This window comes from Anopheles aquasalis, chromosome 3, assembly GCF_943734665.1.
Source record: "Anopheles aquasalis chromosome 3, idAnoAquaMG_Q_19, whole genome shotgun sequence".
Classification (NCBI taxonomy): Eukaryota; Metazoa; Arthropoda; class Insecta; order Diptera; family Culicidae; genus Anopheles; species Anopheles aquasalis.
Window position 1 is genome coordinate 33,606,164 of NC_064878.1, and position 16,593 is coordinate 33,622,756.

Genomic DNA, 16,593 nt, shown 5'->3' on the forward strand with positions numbered 1-16,593 from the left:
GCAGCGTATTGAACCGCAAAGTAACCACTTTCATCCCGAAACGACGTAAATGTCGTATTCGCATGACCTGCGATCCGTTTAAATACGTCCCAGTGCTGTCGTAGTACTCCGGTAGATGTACGAGGACAGCCACATTGCAGTTCCGTTCCTTAATTGTGTTAATCGTGAATATGCTGCCAAGCCCAGGCGGATGAAATATAACATCAACTAGATACAGCGAGTTAACGGGCAGATTCTGCATGACCGAGAATTTGGTCATGCACTCAGGACCTCCGGCCAACTCCTCTAGATCGTTAGTAATGTAGTTGACAATTCTCTTGATGCGCCCATCATGAAACAAAGCCTTCGCCGAGTGATCACGGGGCAATAAGGGTCCGTCATAGTCAGCACATTCGAGAGTGAGCCCAGTATCGAAAACCTTCAGTTTTCCGCGAATGACGTCCATACGTTCGGGTTGCGTTTTAGCGTGCAGTACATCGAGAAAGTACGGATTAAAGATGCGGTTGACAAAGTTAAGCGGAAACTGCTCTAGACAGAGGTATGTGAACATTATATCAATAACATCGGTCGGAGGAATCTTTCCAAAGTGTAGATCGACAAGCATGTTGAACGTGTCAAAGAACTTTATCGCATTGGATGGCACAAAATCCAATACTCCGAATGGGTAGAAGAAGGCACGCAAGTAGCCCGACTCGAGCAGAGCGTGGTTGGCTATTAGAAATTCGCAGCATCCATTCAAAATGTGTGCGTTGCGCAGTCGGAATTCCTGACAGTGGCCAAGTATTGTTACGATCAGGTTCTGCGAAGTCACTTTCACTCCCTTCGCCTTCATATACCGCTCGAGGGCTCGTTCAATCTGCGTGTCGGAGTAAACGAGTTTTGTAAACGCTTCCAAAATAGCACCTAACTCGTCCTCGGTCACAGTGTGTATGTTGGTGTTCAGCCAGCGGGCCAAGGATTGTGTAACACGATACGGTGACAATTTGCAGGTTGATGATGATGTAACGATTAGTAATGATTGCAGTACTTCTATCGTTGCATTCGGAGCCATCTGCCACCAGAGCATGGTAATACGTCGCTCAAGCACTGCGAGCACAGCGCGGCGGCTTATTTTCAGATAAGGCAACATTGCAAACACAAAGTGTACGTTGCGCTCGGTAATGAATTTCTCCTTATCGGCTAGGCCACTCCAGAACTTTTCAACCATCTCTGGTCGACGGCATTGCGTCAACGTTTCAATCGCGTCGCAGCACTCTTCGATCGTAAGTGCATTTTCTGCACAACGGTACACCAGCTCGTTACCCAGCATATCGATCGTTCTTGATAGCTCTATATAGCTGCACAGTTTCTTCAACACATCAAGGATCGTTTTGGAGTCTGCGTTATACACGATGCAATTGATGATGCGCCCGAAGTCCTGTCTGCGTTCCACTTCATTCAGTTCCAGCAAGCTTTCTATGCTTAGAATCTTCTCCAAAGCACGGATGGCGATGCTCGTTTCGTAATTTGCGTCATTTAGATTATCCAGCACTGCCAATACACCCTTCGTTGAGCGGCAATCATCAATCTTTTTAATTATTTTCATTTTCTCTTCTAGTGGTTCTTGTGATGTAGAGCCATTTCCAGCATTGCCAGTTTTACCATTAGCAGAGGAAATTGGTGGGTGTATGATTTTATTCGACACGAACGATATGAACTCATCCTCTGCAATTTTGCGAACTACTACCGGCAGTTCCTGTATGTCACAACGCTGCTGCACCAGAATCGTTGTATTACGGACAAAAGATTTGCAGGGTTTCGCATCCTTCAGTGTTGCAGACTCCGGCGGGAGTGGAGTATCTCCAGAGTCACGGGAAGCAAACGAACACCGCTGAGATACATTACGCAAAGGGTGTAGATCGGCGAGAAACAATGACGGTACGATCGTGCCTGTGCGAGCAAAATGCGGGTTGCGAAATGAACGCCATATACCATTCCATAAACATCCTACCGACATTTCAATCGCTGTTACGTAAGGAGGCACTCAGCGAATGTTGTAACTGTATAGTATTTTTCTGGGTCATTTCCAATCTCTAGGTAGCGCAGTCTATTGCTTTTCCACGGCGTCCGCTACAGTCGCCTTTGCACGCATTGCGATTTTTTTTTGCGGATCTCGACTAGTGAAAACTTTCTGTTCCACCGGTTGTGTTTATTTACAAGGAATGTCACACAAATGTCATACTACACCCACTCAATGAACGATCGGAAATTTCAGCACCGCAACGGTTCCAAGGTCCAATATCCCTTGTCCAAATTCAAAACCAAATTCACGCACACATACAAAGTCTGTTTTGTCCCGCAAGCGGCAGCGGAAAAATAACATCTCGTCGTGTAACTATCACAACAAACTAACAGCGCCTCTAGACGACAACGAGAATTACCGAAAATGAGAAGAGAATTGAGAATGTCAAATCCATACCCATTCTGATTCGGGAATGCTTTCGCTCGTGTAGAAACAGATAATAAAGATGCGGCTACACGACAGCGAATGTTCGACGACGACGAGACGAAGGTGCTTATTCTAAGCAGGCGATATCGATAGCCTCTAGGCGTTCGATGATTCATGCGAATTTCGAAACTTCAACTCGTTGTTTCGAAACGTTTCGAAAACAATAAAGATTATGGTGCTTATTCTGTAACTTTCGATTGCGATGGCCTCAGGCGTTCGATGATTCATGCGAATTTCGAAACGTTTCGAAAACAATAAACAATTCAAAATGACAGTTTGAAGTAAAAAAACTGTTAATTAACTTGTTTTTTTCGGTATAAAAACGACTTAACCTTTGTAATAATAGTATACGATTAGCAGAAAGAAATTATTGAAGCACAATCAGGACGCTATAACTGTTTTTCAGATGCTCGATGCTCGATGTAAACAGAACGCCAGCTGTCGACCACAAAAATGCACTCGACATGCAAGCGATCGTGAACACCAAATGAACATAAAATGAACCAAATGAATCGAACGCCTGAGGCCATCGTAATCGAAAGTTACAGAATAAGCACCTATGGTGCTTATTCTGTATCTTTCGATTACGATGGCCTCAGGCGTTCGATGATTCATGCGAATTTCGAAACGTTTCGAAAACAATAAACAATTCAAAATGACAGTTTGAAGTAAAAAAACTGTGAATTAACTTGTTTTTTTTCGGTATAAAAACGACTTAACCTTTGTAATAATAGTATACGATTAGCAGAAAGAAATTATTGATGCACAATCAGGACGCTATAACTGTTTTTCAGATGCTCGATGCTCGATGTAAACAGAACGCCAGCTGTCGACCACAAAAATGCACTCGACATGCAGGCGATCGTGAACACCAAATGAACACAAAATGAACCAAATGAATCGAACGCCTGAGGCCATCGTAATCGAAAGTTACAGAATAAGCACCTATAGGTACTTATTCTGCACCAGGCGATTTCGATGGCCTCAGGCGTTCGATGATTCATGCGAATTTCGAAACTTCAACTCGTTGTTTCGAAACGTTTCGAAAACAATAAACAATTCAAAATGACAGTTTGAAGTAAAAAAACTGTGAATTAACTTGATTTTTCTGTATCAAAAACGACTTAACCTTTGTAATAATAGTATACGATTAGCAGGAAGAAATTATTAATGCATAATCAGGACGTTATAATCGTTTTTCAGATCAAAAAGTTCAAAGTCGATGCTCGATGTAAACAAAACGCCTGCTGTCGATCACAAAAATGCACTCGACAGTAGGCGATCGTGAACACCAAAATGAACACAAAATGAACCAAATGAATCATCGCTATCATAGAAGCTATCGAGATCGCCTGGTATAGAATAAACACCTAAAATAGGCCTCCCCACTCACGGTTAGTTACTGAGTGGCCGAAAAAACCGCTTTTTAACTGATTATGTGTAATTTTTTTACCCCTCCACCCTTCCCTAATACATTAATTTATGTTTCCGGTGCTTATTCTGTACCATATTTTAGGTGCTTATTCTGTACCACGCGATTTCGATAGCCTCTAGGCGTTCGATGATTCATGCGAATTTCGAAACTTCAACTCGTTGTTTCGAAACGTTTCGAAAACAATAAAGATTATGGTGCTTATTCTGTAACTTTCGATTGCGATGGCCTCAGGCGTTCGATGATTCATGCGAATTTCGAAACGTTTCGAAAACAATAAACAATTCAAAATGACAGTTTGAAGTAAAAAAACTGTTAATTAACTTGTTTTTTTCGGTATAAAAACGACTTAACCTTTGTAATAATAGTATACGATTAGCAGAAAGAAATTATTGATGCACAATCAGGACGCTATAACTGTTTTTCAGATGCTCGATGCTCGATGTAAACAGAACGCCAGCTGTCGACCACAAAAATGCACTCGACATGCAGGCGATCGTGAACACCAAATGAACACAAAATGAACCAAATGAATCGAACGCCTGAGGCCATCGTAATCGAAAGTTACAGAATAAGCACCTGAAATAGGTCGCCCGCAAAAGTAAAGAGTAAAAGGTACAAGGCTAAGGTGCTTATTCTGTAACTTTCGATTACGATGGCCTTAGGCGTTCGATTCATTTGGTTCATTTTGTGTTCATTTGGTGTTCACGATCGCCTGCATGTCGAGTGCATTTTTGTGGTCGACAGCTGGCGTTCTGTTTACATCGAGCATCGAGCATCTGAAAAACAGTTATAGCGTCCTGATTGTGCATCAATAATTTCTTCCTGCTAATCGTATACTATTATTACAAAGGTTAAGTCGTTTTTATACCGAAAAAAACAAGTTAATTAACAGTTTTTTTACTTCAAACTGTCATTTTGAATTGTTTATTGTTTTCGAAACGTTTCGAAATTCGCATGAATCATCGAACGCCTGAGGCCATCGTAATCGAAAGTTACAGAATAAGCACCTAAAATAGGTCCCCCACTCACGGTGAGTTACTGAGTGACCGAAAAAAAACACTTTTAAACTGATTAAATGTATCTTTTTCTCCCCCCCCCCCCCCCCATTTCCCTAATACATTAATTAACGTTTCCGCATATTTTAGTGTAAGTTTGATTACTAAAAATGTAGAAATTAGCGACTTTTTCGGTCACTCAGTAGCTCACCGTCTGTTGGGGGGGCCTATTTTAGTCTTTTACCGTGGGTTTTTAGGTGCTTATTCTGTAACTTTCGATTACGATGGCCTCAGGCGTTCGATGATTCATGCGAATTTCGAAACGTTTCGAAAACAATAAACAATTCAAAATGACAGTTTGAAGTAAAAAAACTGTTAATTAACTTGTTTTTTTCGGTATAAAAACGACTTAACCTTTGTAATAATAGTATACGATTAGCAGAAAGAAATTATTGATGCACAATCAGGACGCTATAACTGTTTTTCAGATGCTCGATGCTCGATGTAAACAGAACGCCAGCTGTCGACCACAAAAATGCACTCGACATGCAAGCGATCGTGAACACCAAATGAACATAAAATGAACCAAATGAATCGAACGCCTGAGGCCATCGTAATCGAAAGTTACAGAATAAGCACCTATGGTGCTTATTCTGTATCTTTCGATTACGATGGCCTCAGGCGTTCGATGATTCATGCGAATTTCGAAACGTTTCGAAAACAATAAACAATTCAAAATGACAGTTTGAAGTAAAAAAACTGTGAATTAACTTGTTTTTTTTCGGTATAAAAACGACTTAACCTTTGTAATAATAGTATACGATTAGCAGAAAGAAATTATTGATGCACAATCAGGACGCTATAACTGTTTTTCAGATGCTCGATGCTCGATGTAAACAGAACGCCAGCTGTCGACCACAAAAATGCACTCGACATGCAGGCGATCGTGAACACCAAATGAACACAAAATGAACCAAATGAATCGAACGCCTGAGGCCATCGTAATCGAAAGTTACAGAATAAGCACCTATAGGTACTTATTCTGCACCAGGCGATTTCGATGGCCTCAGGCGTTCGATGATTCATGCGAATTTCGAAACTTCAACTCGTTGTTTCGAAACGTTTCGAAAACAATAAACAATTCAAAATGACAGTTTGAAGTAAAAAAACTGTGAATTAACTTGATTTTTCTGTATCAAAAACGACTTAACCTTTGTAATAATAGTATACGATTAGCAGGAAGAAATTATTAATGCATAATCAGGACGTTATAATCGTTTTTCAGATCAAAAAGTTCAAAGTCGATGCTCGATGTAAACAAAACGCCTGCTGTCGATCACAAAAATGCACTCGACAGTAGGCGATCGTGAACACCAAAATGAACACAAAATGAACCAAATGAATCATCGCTATCATAGAAGCTATCGAGATCGCCTGGTATAGAATAAACACCTAAAATAGGCCTCCCCACTCACGGTTAGTTACTGAGTGGCCGAAAAAACCGCTTTTTAACTGATTATGTGTAATTTTTTTACCCCTCCACCCTTCCCTAATACATTAATTTATGTTTCCGGTGCTTATTCTGTACCATATTTTAGGTGCTTATTCTGTACCACGCGATTTCGATAGCCTCTAGGCGTTCGATGATTCATGCGAATTTCGAAACTTCAACTCGTTGTTTCGAAACGTTTCGAAAACAATAAACAATTCAAAATGACAGTTTGAAGTAAAAAAACTGTGAATTAACTTGATTTTTCTGTATCAAAAACGACTTAACCTTTGTAATAATAGTATACTATTAGCAGAAAGAAATTATTGATGCACAATCAGGACGTTAAGCGGCCCATAGACGCTAAATTTTATTTGTCGATGCTTGCATGCAAGATGATTGACACCAATATATTTACCGTGTGTGAGCTACATTGAAGCTTGTGTCAAAAAAGTTGAAGATTTTCATCATTCATTGATCATCGACAAATAAAATTTAGCGTCTATGGGCCGCTTTACAATGTGGAGACAGGGTCATGTGAGTGTCTTTTTTGTACGCTCTTTTTAACAGGAGATAATTAAGGTAATAATGGTATTTGATGAGAAGGAGTATGTCTCTGCACCAGGGCGAGCAAAAGCTTTCAACTTGGCTTGTAGAAGGTAAGGATAATAGGATTTTTTAACATTAGCTTACCATTCGGCAATAACAGGAAAAAGAATTTCAGTATCAATAATGAATCTAAAAAAAAACAAAGAATTCGTCGATTGATCCTTCCAGTAACAATCTGTCCATATTCCATACCTTTCGATGCCTTTGAAAGAAGCCGGCTTTGCTATAGAGCCACTATCAGTATTCTGGCCACTCTGTTAACAAAAGATTAAGAGAGTACATTTACTACTTGTCCAGACTATAAGGCCGGAATACACGAAGCGTAAACTCTCGTATAAACTCAGAATGTAATGCCAAAAAGTTTACATTTGCCGTTTACACGATGTAAAAGAGATTATAGGTCCACGGAGCATAAATCCTAGCGTAAACGCTGTTTGCAAGCGATTTGCCCCACTACATTTCCTGTTCGTGGTTTGCATTAATAGTGAGTGTTCATTACTAGCGTTTTTAATCTTTTTCTTTGGAAAAAAGATTCTATTTTTCTCACAAAAGTCGATTAAAGTTCAGTGTAATTCGGATTACGCGTCTCAACCCGGTCATGTAAACATGTTCAAGTGTAAATTAATTTTATATTTACGATTGAGTTTACACTTCATGTATCGCCGGCTATAAACGTTTGTCAAGACAATAACCACGCGTCTAGACGATAACGCGAGGATTTTGAAAATTTCAACATAATATTTTCCCTAAAAAATATACTTACCAAAACTAAAAGCACTGATGGATGGTTACCAGAAATTATATCCACGATCTGCAAGCAGATTAAAGGGGTGGATTGGTTTCTACATTAAAGGATTGGTTATAATTTTACCCAGTGTCGGCCGTTAATGACCGCTAAAAAGGACCAAATGAACATATCACTTGCAAGCGATAGCCATCGTTTTACCAGAATAGACACCTAGTACTTACTTCATCAACGTAGTACACAGCATCGACTTCATATTTGCGCTGGAAGTCATCGAGTCCAAGTAGCGGTCCCATCCACACTGAGTACTCTTCTGGCAACCGTGGAACAAACAGCACAGCACGTCCTGTATTAACCTCAACCGTTCCATAGCATCCAGGTTCAGTGACGCCGAACATATAAGTAAAGTACGATTCCTAAATCACCATTGAATAGAAAATTAAAATAGGTTTCTTTTTCCGGACACATTTAAAAGCTTCTCATACAAAATCGCGCATTTTTGTATGGGATTTGTCCCCCGGTGAATGCTAGGCCCTATTTATGTGCAACGTTGTTAGTAGAGTAAGGTGGGGCAAAAGTGCGACCTTAGTGGATTTTGATTTTTATTATAAAAACGAATGAAGTTACAATTAAAAAATAAACATTGATTTATTAAACGACTATTTACCTCTCTACTCTAAAAGTACCAGCTCAATCAAGTGACAATTGAATGGTTAAAATTCATAATTCCCAGGCAACCTTCGAATCGCACTTTTGCCCCACCAGTTGGGCAAAAATGCGAATGTCGTGGGGCAAAAGTGCGATCCTTTAAAATGCAGCAATTAATCACGAATTCATGTGTGCAGTTTCAGTGTTTTTCAATCTTTGCTCTTTCCTTAGTTCTTTGTGATTCATTGAACTATTTTTTACGTTTACTGTATCTGTTTCACTGTTTTTCTGCTTGCTCTTTAGACTTCTCTTTAGATTTTAGATCTAATGTTTCCTTGAATGGCGCGCTGATAATAACTTCAGATCGCTGGTGTCATTCCTGTCTTTGCTGTGGCTCCTCTCGTTTTGGCAGAGCCTAATTGTTGCCAAGGATACAAGATCCGTCTGCTCCATGGACATCGGTACGGTTGAAGTTGAAGTGCTTTCTGAGCACATTTTCTCAAGAAATTCCAGGACATTTCGAAGAGAAATTAAGAGCGGTTTATGCTTCTCTCTGGAGACAGCATGTTAATTGGAAGCATTAAAAGATGTCCAATAGGCAATTGAAGATGTTGAATTTGGAGGAGCAGTAGAATTAGTTATCGAATGAATGTGGCATATGCGAATCAATATTCAATGGCTGGTTATCAGTTTTTGAAGTTTTCGTTTTACAGGTGTCTGATTATTTGATAGTTTCACGAATTCTGTCAATGAAAACAATGAATCAATGAAAAAAACAAATGCATGATTTTTCTGATTCGCACTTTTGCCCCACTATGGATTTTAGGGCTTTACACCAAATAACTCAAGATTGGGAAAATGTATAAAAGTGTGTAACACTCCATTTGATAGTCATTGGTAGTAGCTACAAAAAGCACACTACACTTTTACGAAAACTATTACTTTGTTTACCAAAACGCGTTTACCGCGCGTTAGAATATTACAATATTTAGACGAGAAACAAACTTTACCACATTTCTCTGAGCACTCGCATTCTGCAAAGCAGTTTTTACGTGTGAAAGTGAGTTATCTAATGCTTTACTAATCCATGTATAAGTTGCAAATTTTACGGCACTCTGTGCTCAAAAAACCTCAAATCGCACTTTTGTCCCTCTCGCACTTTTACCCCACCTTACTCTATACATGGTGCGATCGAAAAGAACCAGTATTACACAGTTGGTCACAGCTTACTGCAAAAAAATGCGTTTTCGATTTTTTAAAAAGCCACTAAAAAGGAATAGCCAATTTCTTCCTCTACCTTAGCGAAACAATTTGAACACGGTATCGCGAACCATTTCGTCAGGAAAAATCTATTCTCATTACTTTCTGAACGCTCCATGTATGTCATATCGAACTCACCTGGCGGAAAATATAATCAACGTCCGTATCGTAATGGCTAATGTTATCACCACCTTGAAGTACAACTATAGGAACAGAATCCTTCCCAAAGTTGTGGCTTCGTTGAAGTTCATTGGCCACCTTGATACGATTATCCCGAAACATTGCCATGGGTATGGCGTGCGTATGCGAACCCATTTGAAAGACAGCCATCCTTCACTTAATCGTATTATAATGAATTTTAAAGTGCCCTAATATTAAAAAAATAGAATGTAAAAAAAATCAATTGAATTAATTTAAATAAATAATAATGAGCTTTTACTTTGACATACGAAAAGTTAGGAAAGGTCTATACCAAAGTGTATTACAAGGTGAAGTCATAAGCGGCCTATAGACGCTTAGGTGCTTATTCTGTAACTTGCGATTACGATGGCCTCTAGGCGATGAGTCATTTGGTTCATTTTGTGTTCATTTTTGTGTTCACGATCGCCTGCATGTCGAGTGCATTTTTGTGGTCGACAGCTGGCGTTTTGTTTACATCGAGCATCGAGCATCTGAAAAACAGTTATAGCGTCCTGATTGTGCATCAATAATTTCTTTCTGCTAATCGTATACTATTATTACAAAGGTTAAGTCGTTTTTGATACAGAAAAATCTAGTTAATTCACAGTTTTTTTTACTTCAAACTGTCATGTTGAATTGTTTATTGTTTTCGAAACGTTTCGAAATTCGCATGAATCATCGAACGCCTGAGGCCATCGTAATCGCAAGTTACAGAATAAGCATCTTAACTTTATTTATCAGTACTTGCATGCAAGTTGATATTGAATATATTTATCGTGTGTGGGCTACATTGAAGCTTGTGTCAAAAAAGTTGAAGCTGAAAATATATTGATGACGATGAATAATGGCGTCACATTAACGAACAATGTGTTTATGTGTGGGCCACATTAACAAACACGATGCGTCTGTGGCCTTGATTAATGAAACATTAAGGACTAGGCCAATTTATGCCCACATATGAGCAATAAAAATAAAATGACAGTTCGACGCAATTCTTGCATCCAAAACATTGATAAATGAAATTGAGCGTCTATGGGCCGCTATAGCAATTTGACATAAAGCACCTAACGTCAAACAACTGTCAGCTGTTTACGTTCATCACCAAACCAGCGTGCGTTTGATTCCGGTAAAGTTCAATGGTTTTATCAGGCATATTATGTCTTTTTGCCTGTTTAAATGATACATTCTAAATTTTAGATCAAACGAGCAGTTCCTTGAACTTTCTTTACGAATTTCTTAAGCGGCCCATAGACGATCAACTTTATTTGTCAATGTTTCGGATGCAAGAATTGCGTCGAACTGTCATTTTATTTTTATTGCTCATATGTGGGCATAAGTTAGCCTAGTCCTTAATGTTTCATCAATCAGGGCCACAGACGCATCGTGTTCGTTAATGTGACCCTCAGACGACGCCATTATTCAGCCTCATCAATATATTTTCAGCTGGCTGAAAATCTTCAACTTTTTTGACACAAGCTTCAAATAGCCCACACACGATAAATATATTGGTGTCAATCGACTTGCATGCAAGAGTTGACAAATAAAGTTGATCGTCTATGGGCCGCTTTACTTCTCCAAGCGAATACAGCGTCTCCAACGCAACCAAAACAAGGGCACGAACTGTCAGTTTTTCTCATTCGTTCTAATCGTCGCGAGCGGTTTTATTCGGGGTGACTTCACCTGTTTCCTATAGAAACTTGGGCTATACGATCGGCGTTACAAAGTCGAGCTTAAGCTAGGTTTGCACTGAGCCGTACTGCGAAGATGTCCACAAAATCTTGTTCAATATTCGTATCAGATCATTGGTCAACCAACTGCATTCCTTTTTGTTTGTTGTCCTGATAAACTTTGAATTAGCATTGTTCAAGAGAATTAAACAAGCGTATATTCCGGGCATGCGTATTGGCCCAAATGAAAAGGACTATCATTCAGTAAAACCAAAGTGTCTATAGGAAACAGGTGAAGTCATAGCACTTTTTTTCTTTTTGATTTTTTTTGTTTTTTTGACATTTCGTGGCTTTTTTACGTTCATCACCAAACTAGCGTGCGTTTGAATCCGAAAAAGTGGAATGGTTTTGTCAGGTTTATTATCTACTTTTGCTCGTTTAAATGATACATTTTCTAATTTTAGAACAAACGAGCAGCCCCGCTGTGGCTAACAACGTGTCAGCAGGGGCCGAAAACGCCGGCTATCTCTGATTCTGAAACGAGTGGAAAAGGCCCGGATCCGGCTTCCACCGATAGCCGGTCACTGTCGGCTTAGACTATTGGTTAAAGGACAAAAGGACGGAGACGATCGGAGTGTGATGGACAATCACATCAGCGCTACATGCTCAGTGCATCCAAAGGAGGGTGTTGTCGCGTGTCCGACCAGAGTCCGGCGGAGGTGAAACCTCTTCGCTTGTTCCGAACACGGAGCAGCAAGGAGAAGGAGTGGGTTCTTCTGCCCGAATAAAGGCAGCTCCAGCGCGCTTTGTTCATCATATAAGAACGCTGGCTCGGCAGATCGTCTGCCAATCGCAAGGCGCATCCAAAGGAAGAGTGATAAGGAAGAGTTTGCAAAACGGATCTACGCAAAATCTATAAGGCATCTTAAAACCACCAATGTAGAACAATCAGAGCACTGAAAAACTTTAACTTTCTTTACGGATTTCTTACTTCTCAAAGCGAATACAGCGTCTCCAACGCAACCAAAACAATGGCACGAACTGTCAGTTTTTTTCATTCTAATCGTCGCGAGCGATTTTGTTCGGGATGACTTCACCTGTTTCCTATAGACACTTATGGTTTCTACACTGAGCAAAAGCTTTTGACGCGGCGTCAAAAACTTCTTGGATTCCCATAGGAATGGGAATAAAAAAAAACCTATGGGAATCCTATAGGTTTTGACACGGCGTCAAAAGCTTTTGCTCGGTGTAGAAACGGTCTAAAAATCTTTACACGGGGTTTGCACTATAGCCGGGGATACATGAAGCGTAAACTCTCGTATAAACTCAGAGTGTAATCCCAAAAAGATTATACTTATGTCAAAAAGATTATAGGCCCGCGGAGCGTAAATTCGAGCGTAAAAGCAAGCGTAAACACAGTGCCAACATGAAGCGTAGCGATATGAAGAATTGAATGTTCTACAATCACTAATATACAGTAAAAACATCTTAAGATATAAAAGAAGATGTTCAGAAATCAACTTATTTCGTCGATTCATAATTTTTGTGGCCAAAAACACATGTAATTGATGTAATAGCATAGTGTAATTGCAGGTGCACGAATGTAATTGCAGTTGACGTTTCGGTATAAACTTTTATGCGATTATGCCTGCCACACGAAGCGTAAACTTTTTGGCATTATATTCTGAGTTTATACGAGAGTTTACGCTTCATGTATCCCCGGCTTATCAGATTTTCTGCACCAATGTATGGAAGCAGGCGAATCTGCCCGAGATTTTCACGCAGAATTTTGAGTGACCCGTGAGCTGCTTTTGGGAGACTTTGAGCTCCGCGATGTTTTGCGATGATTTAGTGAGTGTCAAATCTAGGGCAGACAAAAAATCTTTTCCAAAGATTTCCAAAGATTTTTCTCGCGGTTTCCAAAAGATTTCCAAAGAACGGTTTCCAAAGATTTTTCTCGCTCGAGCAGATAAATGACAAGGACAGAGATATGAAAGAAAAGGAAAGCATTATTCAATAACAGCCGTTTGGTTTGATGTGGTTTGAAACGCAGCAACCTTTGCTAAATAGTTAATTTTTCGGCAAATCTATCTTCCGACGCGGGAAGTAATTTACATCCCTATACAAATTTTGATTGGGAGTAACGCTGAGCGAGACCGCAAATGACCATCTACGACGTGAGCGCGAACGAGAAGGGGAGAGTAACTCCGAGGAAAGAGATGCCAAATCACAAAAGAAGCAAGTGCGAGCGAAAAGGGGATACTGACGCCGAGCGAGATGCAATACATGTGCATTCAACGAGCGCGAGCGAGACAAAATTCCGCGCGCGATATTTCCCCACCGCTCGAACCGAGAGTACGCGACCGAACAGTATGCGGGACGAAAAAAACGAGCGAGAGCAGAGCGTGCTGTGGTGGAGAAACCAGAGAGCAAATGGCGCAGGCAACTTGGTTTTTCAGAAACGTGCGCGTGAAATGGAAAAGCAAAAAAATGCATTTAATGATTATTTTATCGATATATTGCCGATCGATATCGATGTGTCGCCACTGGCCTGCAAGGCCTAATGGAACAAGCAAACAATCAAGAGACTCGGTGTATGCGCCAGAATGGAATCGCGGTAGGAATGGTTTACTATCCTTTCCTCAAATGGAACCGCACGTTTTAAGTAATCTTATGGCTTATGCTCGATTGCTAATTGATCAGATTTATCAGCATGTAGGGATCGATCTATTCCGATGCACGCGACTCGAGACATTTGGGGAAACAATGCAAATGAAATGGCTCGAATCTCCCAACTGACGCAAATCTGAACTACACTCGATTCAATTCGATATGCAGAACCGAACCCGACATACTAAGGACACTATATTAACGCGGCATCGATCCTGTCGCTGGCCGTCAAGGCATAATGCCACAGGCAAACGCGCACTGCACTCACTGCATGCGACAAAATACAATAGCGGTAGGAGGAATGGTTCACTCTCCGTCTGCGATTGCTTCTATGCTATCAGAATGGTCCTGCCCGTCTCGATGGGCCAGATATTACACCTGGAACTGATAGAAGCTCCTGTTCCTAAAGAGTCATCTTTGCATTCCTTGCATTAGAACCCGAAGCCAATCGAAGATTGTTCTGGCTCTGATGTTGTCTCACGTGATTTTGTCATGGGCAATGGTTTCGGCTGTTCGGTGGATATGCTGTAGGGATGTTTGATTATCGCCAGATCGTACCGAAGACAACGGCTAATCAAATGATGAAACAAACCATTACAGCATGTGTTAGGATCAAGGGTAAAATTATGTTCTTCGAAAATCAAAAAGATGGGCCAGCCAACTATCAACGGCAGCATTGTGGAGCGGCTAACGATTAGGAAAGCGATTAGCAATTGGTTCACCTTTCCAGTATCGAGGTGCACCGAAGGAAATTAAGGCGATATACATAGACACGGATGCGGCAAAGCTGAACGGGAGCTGGGCATATGCTTTACTGTTCCATACGGTGACAACATGCAGGACCTGGACCTGAACCGGGAGGCAATGACAATCAACCTGGTGCAAGGTCAATCGCTGCACCACTTTGGCCGCTGAAGAATATGATCAAGGTGCTTATTCTGTAACTTGCGATTACGATGGCCTCTAAGCGATGAGTCATTTGGTTCATTTTGTGTTCATTTTTGTGTTCACGATCGCCTGCATGTCGAGTGCATTTTTGTGGTCGACAGCTGGCGTTTTGTTTACATCGAGCATCGAGCATCTGAAAAACAGTTATAGCGTCCTGATTGTGCTTCAATAATTTCTTTCTGCTAATCGTATACTATAATTACAAAGGTTAAGTCGTTTTTGATACAGAAAAATCAAGTTAATTCACAGTTTTTTTACTCCAAACTGTCATTTTGAATTGTTTATTGTTTTCGAAACGTTTCGAAATTTGCATGAATCATCGAACGCCTGAGGCCATCGTAATCGAAAGTTACAGAATAAGCACCCAAGGCTTAGGTGCTTATTCTATACCAGGCGATTTCGATAGCCTCTAGGCGTTCGATGATTCATGCGAATTTCGAAACTTCAACTCGTTGTTTCGAAACGTTTCGAAAACAATAAACAATTCAAAATGACAGTTTGAAGTAAAAAAAACTGTGAATTAACTTGATTTTTCTGTATCAAAAACGATTTAACCTTTGTAATAATAGTATACGATTAGCAGGAAGAAATTATTAATGCATAATCAGGACGTTATAATCGTTTTTCAGATCAAAAAGTTCAAAGTCGATGCTCGATGTAATCAAAACGCCAGCTGTCGATCACAAAAATGCACTCGACAGTAGGCGATCGTGAACACCAAAATGAACACAAAATGAACCAAATGAATCATCGCCTGGTAGAGAATAAGCACCTTAATGAAGGTTTTGTTGCTGAAAATGTTGAACCCCCATGACAGACTTTTTGTCAAGCAGTCGATTTTTTTCTTTCGAGTACATGCTATCTCTTTCACTCCCACGGATTGTTTTGATGCTGTCTCACCATTCACTCGATCGCTCACGAGCGCTGCGTGTTCGGATACGACCCCGTGCGCGTGTGTTTGTGTAAGGGCACGGCGATCGAAAGAGGAAGGTGAAAATTCCTGCTAAGGCCTGGATCCAACATGGCGTCAGTTGAAAACGACGCGCAAGAGGCAGGATGTGCTGCGCTCGTGCATCCGAAAATTGTGAAGAAAAAAGCTAGTTTTGCTGTGAATTTGTATCATTCGTTTGTGCTACGGAGCATCTAAACCCGTGGACATTGTTTGTGGGCATGTGCGACAACGGAAAATGGTAAGAAATTGAAAAATATTTTGTTGATCAAATCTGATCATGATCAATCATGTTGTCTTTTTTCGGCAGCACCCTGGCATCAATCAGCGTGGGACAGGCAGCGAAGCAGAGGAGTGTTGTGCGAAGTGTTGTGTTTTGTGATGTGTTTTGCGAGGCAGAGTGTCCGATTCAAAGGTGAAAATAAAATGGGTGAAAATGAAATTATGCTTTTGCGTGCTTCATATTGATCCGAAATATCTTAGGGGGCGGGGCCACTGGGCACCGGGGTA

The 16,593-nt window shown here is 40.5% G+C and overlaps 1 protein-coding gene and 1 long non-coding RNA gene across 3 annotated transcripts in view; one reads left to right on the plus strand and one right to left on the minus strand.

Annotated features, from left to right (window-relative positions):
• The window catches only part of LOC126575858 (xaa-Pro dipeptidase), a 42,851-nt gene that overhangs the window by 1,638 nt on the left and 24,620 nt on the right, over positions 1–16,593 (minus strand). The window contains exons 2-6 of one of the 2 annotated variants that reach the window (XM_050236843.1): positions 9,808–10,037; positions 7,986–8,177; positions 7,780–7,827; positions 7,209–7,270; positions 7,101–7,145 (exon numbers count right to left, since the gene is read on the minus strand). In XM_050236843.1, the coding sequence (XP_050092800.1) occupies positions 7,101–7,145; positions 7,209–7,270; positions 7,780–7,827; positions 7,986–8,177; positions 9,808–9,999 (539 nt within the window). In that variant the 5' untranslated portion in view covers positions 10,000–10,037. The remainder of the gene's footprint in view (positions 1–7,100; positions 7,146–7,208; positions 7,271–7,779; positions 7,828–7,985; positions 8,178–9,807; positions 10,038–16,593) is intronic. The other variant, XM_050236844.1, reaches the window with a different exon arrangement.
• LOC126575923 (uncharacterized) lies at positions 15,943–16,525 on the plus strand. Its single transcript, XR_007608280.1, has 2 exons — positions 15,943–16,324; positions 16,394–16,525. It is a non-coding gene; the product is annotated as an uncharacterized LOC126575923 (long non-coding RNA).